Here is an 11570-nt window from a genome sequence, read left to right on the forward strand (position 1 = left end):
CTGCTGTGCTCCACAGGAAGAGACCACACTGCTCATGTGCCTGGGGAAGGCCTGGAGATGAAAGCCAGGGCTATGACAGCACAAACCTCATTTCACAATTCCAAGCTGCACCTTCCCCTTGTGTCCAAGCTCAGACACACCCAGCATGCTGCTAGCAAACCCAGAAGGACACCTGCACCCAGCCCCTGCCTGGCCAAGCCGAGGCCATCGCGGCTCACCAGCGTCCCGCCCTGCCAATGGCTCACCTGTGCCCTGCCCGCCCTGCCGGGGGCTCACCCATGCCCTGCCCACCCTGCCGGGGGCTCACCCATGCCCTGCCCTGCCAGGGGCTCACCCATGCCCTGCCCACCCTGCCAGGGGGGCTCACCCGTGACCTGCCCACCCTGCCAGGGGCTCACCCATGCCCTGCCCGCCCTGCCGGGGGCTCACCCGTGACCTGCCCACCCTGCCAGGGGCTCACCCGTGCCCTGCCCGCCCTGCCCGGGGCTCACCCGCGCCCTGCCCTGGCTCGGGGCTCTGCCCTGCCACCCCTTCCCTCTGCCCAGGCTCCCACAGCAGGGCTCAGGAGGCAAAGCAGCAGCAGCAGCCTCTCCCCACACACACACCTGCCCCGCTGGGGCTCCCCAGCCCAGCAGCTCCACTCCCCAGTGCCATCCCCTGCCCTGGCCACCGCTCTGCCCCTCACCACCATGGTGACACTCAGCCAGAGTGTCTCCAGCTGGGACAAGCTGGCAGTAGCAAAACCTTTTGCCATTTTCATCCCCAGAACTCCTCTGTGCTAAGATCTGCCAGGCTGATGCATTAAACGGCCAAGCTGCATCAGCCACCTTTGGTGATACAATACTGCTCCAAAAGTGACAAATGAGCTGTACCATGGCAGCTGTTGGTCCCCACAGCCCTGCTTTGCTGGTCACCCACACACAGCCTGACAGAACAGCGTTTCAAAGCATTCCTGCCTATCAAAATCAAGTTCTTGCACCATAAATGTAATTCAGGGCTAGTGGTGCTATTTCGTGCCCTGTATGACCAGTTGGGAGCAATTCCTGATAAGTTTGGAGGAAGCAAAGGCAGACTGAATTACAGCTCTCTCTCAAAGGTAACAATCTTTCACCCAGTAATTTAAATTCTCTGCATTATTTTCCCGCATCATATCCAACCAAGTATGACTCCTAGGAAAATCAAAATTAAAAAAATAAAATTAAATAGAGGCTCCAACAGCCATTGAGACAACAAAGGAAAAGCCAAGAGCTGCTACCTGAGCACCAGGGAAGGCCCCTGCCAGCCCTCCCAGCCGTGCAGCCACCACCCTCCACACCAGGACCAAGTCCAAGGTCAGAGACCTTCCCACTGTTGCAGTTATAGGTATCAAGATTAAATGACTTGCAGCTTGAAAAAGCATTATTGCTTTCAGCTGCAGGAGGGAGTTCCCTTAGTTTCCTAGGCCCTGTTCAAAGAGAATAAAACCAGACACTTGTAGAAAAGCTGTATGAGCCACCAGCATGTGAAAATGGGACACACAGGGACAAGCCCACATCCCAGGGAGGAATTCAGAAGCAGAGGATAGCATGAAACAGAAAGAGCTTCTCCAGGTGTTCCACCTCCAGCTCAGCACCCTCTTTGTGCCCACATCATCCCTGCTCCAACACTGGGCTCTGGGCATGGACAGAGTGACTCTGGCGAGCCCATTTCTCCACATCCCATTTGGGAAGGCAACGGGCACAGAGGGCAGCTGTCCCAGGGGCAAGAGCCTCAGTGCCAAGAGCAAGCCCTACAAAATAACCTGTCGAGGCGGCCCCTGACCTCCATAACAGGCCAAAGCTGTTTGCCCCGTGCCATGCTCTGTTTTTTCCAAGATGAGGCCAGTGTGAGCTCCTGCAGTGAAAGCCCAGCCTGCCCTGCAGCCCTGTGCCCTGCTGGCCCCAGGCCCTCTGAGCACAGCAGCGAGCACAAGCCACCTCCCCACGCGCACGGGCATCCCTCGTACCCGCTGCCTGAGCAGGGACACCAGGGCAGCTCCTGGAGCCTCCAGAACAATGTGCCACCTCATCCTGCACACAATGACACGGTGAGACAGACCCACACAGTCACCGGGAGCAGCTGGAGCTCAAGGAGAGCCTGCTGTGCCTGTGCCATGGCCAGGTACCTGGCACTTCACGTGCCAGGGTGGGAGCCCAGGACGGAGCTGCCAGGGCGATGTGTGGGGAGGACACATGGGAATTGGATGTGAGAGCTGGGAAGGAGCTGGCACCCGTGTTTACATTGGATCACTGTGCAAACTTGAGGCCACAAGAACGTTTCAGTTCCCAGGAGGAAACCTTGGAAGAACAGAAACGAGGAGCTACCTTGGGCATCACGTAAGTCCAGGCACAACACAAACATAAGGCCCAAAAGCCCTGGACTGCCTGCAGGAGCCAAGCATGGTTATTTGCTGACAGTAAACACAATTTTCTTCCTGCATTTCCATCTGGAGCAGACTGCTGGGTTACCTGGGCTGCGAGGAGCCAAACACCGCGGTCAATCAGGTAGCAGGCCAGCACTGGGCAGGCAACTCAGAACCCAGGTTGGGGTCCCTTGCCCATCTCCAAAAGGCACCAGGAGCAGTTATCCAGCTTTTCCAGCTGACAAGCATGCCAGCTCCACACCAATGCTGAGACAGCACCCAGAAGCGCAACCGTCCCAGTTTTCTCCTGGCACTGGCGCACAACTGCTTGAACACAACACGCTTCGGCAGGGCCGCGAAATTTACCCCACAAACGTGGGGCTGGGGACAGCTCCCAGCCATGGTGACAGGGCCATGCCCAGGCAGGGCAGGCTGGCTCCAGCCCTGCCACCAGCAGCTGCTGACCCACAAGCACAGACCCTTCCAGCAGCCTGTGGCACCCAGCAGACAAAAGCCCTTCCAGGCTCCAGCTGGTTCAAGCTCACTTGCAGCTTCAGGTCCCATTTATTTGGATTTTTTTCTTTTCAACTGAGGTACAATCAAGGAATTGATTCATCACTGGATTAATCACTTCCCTGCCCGTGGTTTAGCCAATGAACTGTGAGTCCTTCTTTGCCCACCTCCCCAGCATTCCCTACAAGGGATGGTCTCAGGACAGAGATTTCCCCAGCCCTTCAGCGGCCACAGGAGAGCAGCCCAGCCCCACTCTGTGCACTGAGGCAGCAGCAGGCAGGACAAATGCCCCAGAACTCTCTGCTGACAGCATCTCGCCATCACCTGCATGTGGCTGATTTATTCAAATCCCCAGCTCAGCTCATCTCCTATCACACTCGCTCTTCTCCCAAGCTTCTACTCACCCCTGCAGCCCAAAAACAAACTCCCTCCAAGTGCTGGCAGGATTAGCCCAGCCATCCCAGGAATACTGGGCTGGGCTTTCATGAGGAAACATTTTTGGCTAAAAGAGGAAGGAAATTAAAAAAAAAAAGGAAGCAGATCTTCTGTCACCTGATGAGAAGATGACTCAGAACATCACTGACATCCATGGGTGGGTAGGGACAGGGACCACTAACACCTCCTTGCCTCGTCTTTGAGCATCACAGAGGAAGAACATTGGGTAGGACGTGACCACATTATCTGAGGTCCACACAGAGAAAATCCTCTTGGCACAGAACTAGCCTTAAATGTATTTATACCCTACACCACCTCTAAGACTGGTGACCACACAGAAGTAACATGAAATTAATCAGAATACTCTAAAAAAAGGAAGAAAAACATCCTTACAAGAGAAATTTCCTTCTTCAAGTGCAGTTCTATGTGGGCCTGGGCAGCTCATGGAGAGCCACGCCATTCCCTGTGCCTGCCCCACAAGGGGCTGCAGGATGCACTGGACACAGAGCCGCTGGCCCACAGCAGCACGAGAGTGAACCCAAGGGGCCAGGCTGTGCCTCCCGGAGCCTGGGGCCAGCACAGCCCTCCCTGGGCCACCACGGCAAGGCTCAGCACACCCAGCCTCACTTGGGACATGCCCAGGACGCGAGCAGAGCCTCACACACCAGCCAACCCCTACCCAGCCCTGGGAAAGGCTCCCAAAGCCCAGAGGCAGCCACGGGACATCATTTGTAAATAAAAACCCACAGAAGTCACCTTGAAAGCACAGAGATCTCCTTGGGATGTCCAAGATAGGAATGGCATGAGCAATACCAATGACATTTCAAGGAGAAACTCCCTATTTCTTTGGAAAGGGCCGTTTCTATAGAAATAAATTGTTGCCAAAGTTTGGTTGAAGGCCAAACCACGAGCCTTGGCTCCTTGCAGAAACGAGATACACCGTATGAAGTGAACAGATGCTTTCCGGGCACAAGCCTTCCCGCACCTCCGCGGAGATGGACAGACAGCCCCAGCAGCACCGGGTGCGGGCCATATTGACACACGGCTCCTCCAGTTCCCCACGAAGCGATGACACGGAACACAGGGACGAGTTCGCTCTCCTTCTAAAACACACACTTCTCACCTTCCCACTTGACAATCAGAGTTAGGATTTCCGCGAGGGAGCACGTTCGGATCACAAGCACTTGGACAACACTGCACTCCTCCAAAACAAACTCCGGGCAGCAGCAGCGGGCTCGCTGCCCCCCGCTCGCCGCTGGCACGGGCGCCGCTCGGCCCCGGCGGCGCGGGGAGCGCGGGGAGCGGGCCCCGGGGATCCGGGGAGCGCAGCCGGGCCCGAGGGGCGCCGGGCACGCCGCGGGCAGCGCCCCCTCCTCCGGCCGCGGCGGGAGGTGAGGACGCGCCGGGCAGCGCCGGGCACCGCGGAGCCGCAGCCGGGGGCGCCGGGCCCGGGCCGCCCCTCGCCCCGCCGGGGATGCCGCGGCCCCGGGCCGGCCGGGCGCGGATTACTCAGCGTTTCCAGCGGCAGCCGGGGCGCCCGCGCCCCTGCCCGCGCCCCCCCGCCCCGGGCCCCGGCCCGCCGCTTACCGATGCCCGGCGCCACATACACGAAGTAGAGGAAGGAGGAGGAGAGCGAGAAGAGGAAGAGCGCGGCCAGCAGCGAGCGCCGGGGCAGCAGCCGCCAGGCGCCGCGGGGGCCGCGGGGCCACCGCATGGCCGATGCGGCGCCGCCGCCGCCCTGCTGCCTCCGCCGCCGCTCACATGCGCCGAGGCCCGGCGGGAGGCGCCGCGCCGGGGCCGCTCCGAGCCGCCGCCCGCGCCCAGCGCCGCCGCATGAATGTGCCGCGGCGGGGCGGGCCGGGGCGGGGCACCGAGCGGGGCGGGACCTGCGAGCCCCCGCCGCACCGACGGCCGCTCGCGCCGTGCGCCGCCCCGCGCCCCGCCGGGGGTCCCGGGGAGCCGGCGGCGACCGCCGCGCGCCCGGCCGTGCTCCCACTGACGCTCCTGGGACGGCCAGCATCAGCCCCAGCACGTTGGGCACGGGCTCTGGGGCCCGCACAATGGCCCCGAGACAGACTGCGATGGCCCAGGACACCCCGCAGCGATCAGGGGACACCCAACAGTGGTCCAGGACACCCAGCAGCTGTCAAGGGACACTCAACAATGGTCCAGAGACACTCAGAGTGGCCAAGGGCAGCAGGCCATGGCCCCAGCGAAGCCATCCAGGACACCCAGCCATGGCCCCGGGACATTCATCCATGGCTCAGGGCACCCAGACGTGGTCTGGGACACCCAGCCATGCACCTGGGACACACAGCCCCAGGAGAGCAAGGGCTCAGCCCCTGCCCCACCGAGCAGCAGGGTCTGTTCAAGCCTGTGCTGGACATTGTGGGGGAAGACGCAGCCAGAGGGGTGTGATGGACACCGATGTGTGGAAGGGAACAGGGGTGAAGTCATCACAGCCAGCGCAATAATCAGCACAACCAGCAGCCAGCACCCCAGTCAGTTACAGAGTAATTAAGTAGTTTTGCACACATTTGTGGGCAGCTCCCCTGATGTGTGTAGGAGGAGTTGGAAGCAGATATGGAGATGCTTGAAAATGAAATTATGAGAGACCAGAAACACCTTCTTTATCAAGGGAGCCGGAAGTAGCTGCAGAGCAGATGGAGCCCAGCCCAGAGAGGACTGGGGTTTGCCTCGTTTATGATTGGAGACTTTGCTCGGGGGAGGCTGGAAGGAGAGACAATTCTTCTTTCACCAACACATAGTGCTGAGAAAACCAAGCCAAGGCTCCAGGCAGGAAGCAAGGCTGTGGGCCAGGCATGACCAGGTGCCACTGGGAGGGCAGCAAAGGCAGCAGCAGCCCCAGGAATGATGGGCTGTGGGGTAGGAGATGGGGCCGGGCCATCTGCCAGGACATGCCCTGTATGTCCCTCCAGACACGCATCCTGGGGCGAGTCTCCCCCAGGCAAGGAGCGAGGCATTGCCCAACCCAAACTCTGACCCCACAGCACAGCGACTGTGGGGCTGTGGGCTGGGCAGGGCCTTGCACCAGCCCGTGTCAGCCTGGTGATAAAGGATTCTCCAGGTGTGGCTGTGTGTCACAGCAGCCCTGGGAGGACCAGCCCCCCTTCCAGCCTGGATGCAGTAAGGGCACATAAAGAAAACAGTTCCCACGTTCAACAAATGGCACACAAGCAAGTTTCTCTTAGATACAGAGTCTCAATGGAGCCAGGGAATAAAAATAAGGTTTAAAAAGAGGGGAGTTTAGCAGAAAAGTAGAAATCTCTCATTAAAAGGTAAGGTATTCATTTCCTTCATGTGCCAAGTCATGGAAGGATGCTGAGGAGGAAAACAGGGATTTCCCTGGAGAGGCTGCATGAGCTGCATTAATTTCAGGAATGAGGAAACTGGTACTTGTTCCTATTTTCCAGGATTGCTACTCTATCAGCCCCTTCATTGAAACAAATTAACTCCTGAGCCCTATTAACTTCTGCTAGTTCACAGGACTGCCACAGAACTGCATGGCCAAGCGGCAGCTGGATTTGCTGTTCACAAAATAGCGTTTAGCCAACTCCTAAAAGGATGCCTTGGGCAGGGAAATGCAAGAAGATTTCTTGGTTGGTTTATGATTTGTTTGATGCAGACATGGTCAAAGGTGAGACATCGTCGCAACCAATAATCTAACCTTTAGAACATATTTAATTAGCAATGACATTGCTGGAGGAGCCACCCAGAAACTGGCTCCCAGGCCTGGCTGCCTCAACGGGGACTGTCACCGACAAGTGAAGTCAGAGAAGCCTTGGAGCCACACTGGGACATGCCTGTCCCGCTCTGACTCACCTCCCATCTCCCTCTCTCCCCAGGCCTCCAGGCAACCCACTTCACTCTGACCCTTTTATTTTGCTTTGTGTGTTCCCCTCGTATCCCTCCCTGCCCCTCCACTGCATCCCAGCTAAGGGATTCGGAGCATCAGTCAAAGCCACCCTCCCACTGGTCACCCTTTTCCAATAAAAACCTGACACTGAACAGGACGGGAGGTCTCAAAGTCTCGGATCACTCCACAGGCCAGGTCAGGACTGGGGCAGGAGCGCTGCCAAGTGGGGCTGTCTCAGGAGTGCGTGGGGAGCCCTGGCTCTGCCCCAGCTCCAGCCTGCACAGGCACTGCACTCTCCCAGCTGTGGGAGCAGCAAAGCCCCATTTTCTGCAGAGTTCAACGAGCCCACGGTGCCTCAGACACTTTTTAAGGTGAGTTTGTGTGAGCAGCTTTGCCGATGGCCTCAAGGGGAAGGCAAGGTCTGTTGGTGCGTGGCCATGAGCAGGAACGGAGGGACAGGTCCTGCCAGTGCACCTACCCTGCCGAGAAGATGTAGCTGCACCCTTGGAGCACGTATCCACAGGAAAGACATTTTGTATCTGGAGGGAGAGCGGTTTGATGGCTCGGGGTGCCCGGGCTGGCAGTGCTCCAAGGGAGGGTACGGACACTGTTGCTCCATGCGGGGTCTGGGGAGGTTGGAGCTGCACATTGCCCGCAGCAGGGACACAGCAGTGTCCTGCAGTGACGCACGTGAGGGGCAGCTGCCATTGCCCACCCCGGTGAATGCTGGCCATGGCACGGCTGGGCTGAGTCTGGCACGTCAGATCCTGCACCCAGCCACGGGAGAGGGAGGCTGGGGCTGCCTGGCACCCTGCACGCAGCGAACCCACCTGCCCAGAGGTGCCCTGAGGTCCTCACCCTCGGCTGGGCAATGCCACAGGCTGCCAAGGGGCTCCAGGGACACAGAGCTGGGGAGCACTGCCTGGCAGGGTCAGCAGCGAAGCCTTGCTGGAGCTGACCCAGGGGAGGTAAAAGGACTGCTGTGGAGCACCTAACACTCAGGTTTGGAGTTTGAACCATCATTAAAGGGATGCTCCACTTCAGCTGCACTTCTCTTATTGTCACTTTCCACGGATACTTGATGTGGACTAGATAATCTGGGCAGATGATCTTTGTTCTGCCACTACAGGAAAGGACAGGCCATACAAAGGATGTCACCACACTGGCCAGCATTTTGCAGTCTTTTTCATGAACTTTGGGACTTCTGGCACCTTCAGCCCCAATGGCAGAGACTTTCCAGAACAGACTTCATGCTATGATTAAGGAAACGCCTCCATTTATGAAGGTGAGGACAGTCAGCATCGCACCGTGTCAGCCCTCCAGCTGTCAGCTGTGCCGCTTGCTTCAGCTCTTCCCTGGAGTTCCTGCTGCCAGATGGTTGTGAGGGAAGTGGGAACCTGAGCTGTGTCTCTCAGAGACAGACAGAAACTGGGGTGCAGTGGACGCTGACCAGCTCCCGGCCTTGCAGAAGCCGTGTGCTCCCTCTGTGTTTTACTGGATGTCTCTTTGCGGCTCCAGCTCCATTTAAAGACAACACAGTGTCATCCCAGGCTCTGAGCAGGACGCAGAGGACCCATGCACAGTAGGAATGTAAATATTTTTTACATGTACACCCACAGCCCCAGTGTATGCAATAAATACTCAGCATATGCCATGCGCCAGATCAGAGACATAATAATTGATGCAGCAGGTTTTCAGAAAGACACAACAGGGTGTGTACTTAATTTGGCAATAAGAGCATACCTAAGTGGCCCTGGCATTTTCGGCTGGGTATCAGACCACTGCCACCCACGGATGCAGCTATTTAATCTCACATTGGTGTACCGGCAGTGGCAGAGAGAAAACCAAAGCAATATTTGTTTGTTGAGATGGAAAAACTCCACTGAACGCTGCAAGGTGCTCCTTGCACACAGGACTGCTCTAGACCAGTTCTCAGATTATGCCACCCACTACACTTTCTAACAAGGCTATTAGGGCTCTGATCTTAGTAGCACCTGTACCTGTGCCTAACCATGGGGATGACTCATTCTGCCAGAGCCAACACATGTCTCATAGCTCCCAAAAGGAGGCAATATCCACAGAAACGATTTTGCAAAGCTCCACGTTCACTTGGAAGGTAGCTGTCATCAGAGAAATGGGCAAAAATGTTTATCTTCTCATGGCACATTGCAGAGATTCAAATGATTTTGTTGCATCAGCCCACCTCTGAAGGTTGATCATCTCACCCAGTCAAAGTGGACTTGTGCAAAGACTCATAAAATGCCTTTGAGATCTAAATGTTCAGTCAAGGGAATACAGCAGGCTGTACTTCCCAAAACTTCCCAAGGAAGGAGATTTCAGCTGATGAGATAAAATTATTGTGTAATTCAGTGCAAGTAATTTATCTGGATTTAAAAATACTGTTTAAAAAAGTCCCTGTCAAAAGGCTATGGCAATAGCTGGGGTAAACTACTGCCAAACAGCCCAAACTGTCCAAGAGTCAGAAAATAAACAGACTATTTCCAGTACACCTGGAGGTCAAGAGGAGAATGTCAGAAAGCTCTCCACTGGGACCAGCCTTGTTTGTGGATCAGATGGAAGAATGCTGTTCTTCCCTGGTGTGTGAAGCATTGCAAGGACATCAGGCAAAACCAGATGAAAAGGCAATGCAGGCAGAGGTGAAACCCTGCCTAACTCCTGCCAGGGGACAGGGATGGAAAAACATCTGCATTATTCAAGAACACAGCTGGATTTCAAAACTAGCAGCAGAAGCAAGAAAGTGATGAAGGATAAAAATTCTGCCTTTCTTGAAGCCACCTGACTTCACAACTTCACACCACGCAGAAATGCAACTGCCTTCCAGAAATCCAGGGACAAGGACACCAGGAACAAAATAACATTTCAGAGGAAATTGCTTTCTATTAACTCATAATTACATAATGCAAAATTAACTCACAAAGGCCAATAGCTTAATTGTATTCCCAAGAGGGGAAAACAGTTGTGTGGTGAATAAGAACCTTCCACGGTCACATTAAGTATGATGGTTCAAATGCAGAATATAAATTCTACTGTGAAGCAAAAGAAAAAATGCTCGTTTCCTTCAAAAGCTATTACAGATGGGGTTTTAACCATTTCTGCTCTATTGCTGACCAGTGGTAAGCTGCTCAGGTGACCATACAAAATGGCTCTCTTCGGGATCCCTCCTTGCACTTTCAGCCACTCAAAAAATCATGATCAATCCTGTGAATATATTTGGGTATGTTGCTGGAATAAAGTATGAAGCCTTCCCGCCACCTTAATCTTCTTCTTAACTTGGATTTTGATTAGCTGGAATAAATGTTTAATTAGAAAGGCAAAGAGATGAACCTCTTGACCACCCAGGCGCTGCCTCTGTAGTCATTGCCCTTTGATGTACAAGGAAAGGCCTTGTAGGACTTCCTTAAAACATGTGCAGCCTTTCATTTCTCTTAAAATTGTAGCAAGGTCGGGCTCAGTTTTTGGATTTATCACTCAGAAGCTGTGCAGTGAACATGGCACAGAGTGATTGCTGCTCATCTTGTGAGAGTGACTTCTTCTCAATCATCAGATGAGGGAGGGAGGCTTGCCTTGCCTTGCCCCCCACAGCCAACAGGAGCTGGAGCATTGTCTGTGTCACACGTGTCCCCATGAAAAGCTGGGGCTGGGGGCCCTCCCTTCTTGCCTTGAAGCTGCTGGCTCCTGCAGCCCTCCCTGGGCAGTGACAGCAGTGACAGCCACGAGGAGCTGGCTGCAGGGTCAGGGGCTCCTGGCCACAGCTCTGGGTGTTTCCCTCCTGTCAGGGGCTCCTGGCCATGGCTCTGGGCATTTCCCCCCTGTCAGGGGCTCCTGGCCATGGCTCTGGGTGTTTCCCTCCTGTCAGGGGCTCCTGGCCATGGCTCTGGGTGTTTTTCTCCTGTCAGGGGCTCCTGGCCATGGCTCTGGGGTTTCCCTCCTGTCAGGGGCTCCTGGCCATGGCTCTGGGCATTTCCCTCCTGTCAGGGGCTCCTGGCCATGGCTCTGGGTGTTTGCCTCCTGTCAGGGGCTCCTGGCCATGGCTCTGGGTGTTTGCCTCCTGTCAGGGGCTCCTGGCCATGGCTCTGGGTGTTTTTTGCCTGTCAGGGGCTCCTGGCCACGGCTCTGGGCATTTCCCCCCTGTCAGGGGCTCCTGGCCACGGCTCTGGGTGTTTCCCTCCTGTCAGGGGCTCCTGGCCATGGCTCAGGGGTTTCCCTCCCAGCAGAGCAGTGATGTGGAGCTGACACGAGCAGGGTAACATCATCCACACCCAGCGAGTTGGGCTGTGGGCAGGCATCCCTGTCCCTGCTCCCTGCAGTCTGACAGAGCACTCGGGTACCTGCTGAAAAGTCACA

At 56.1% G+C, this 11570-nt stretch overlaps 1 protein-coding gene across 1 annotated transcript in view; it reads right to left on the reverse strand.

Moving 5' to 3' along the window:
* Positions 1 to 5042, reverse strand: part of B4GALT5 (beta-1,4-galactosyltransferase 5) — a 30606-nt gene extending 25564 nt beyond the window's left edge. The window contains exon 1 of the mRNA XM_058036081.1: positions 4916 to 5042. Coding sequence (XP_057892064.1) covers positions 4916 to 5042 — 127 coding nt within the window. The remainder of the gene's footprint in view (positions 1 to 4915) is intronic.
* Positions 5043 to 11570: the final 6528 nt, after the last annotated feature.

The sequence above is a fragment of the Melospiza georgiana genome, chromosome 17, assembly GCF_028018845.1.
Source record: "Melospiza georgiana isolate bMelGeo1 chromosome 17, bMelGeo1.pri, whole genome shotgun sequence".
In the NCBI taxonomy this organism is placed as follows: domain Eukaryota; kingdom Metazoa; phylum Chordata; class Aves; order Passeriformes; family Passerellidae; genus Melospiza; species Melospiza georgiana.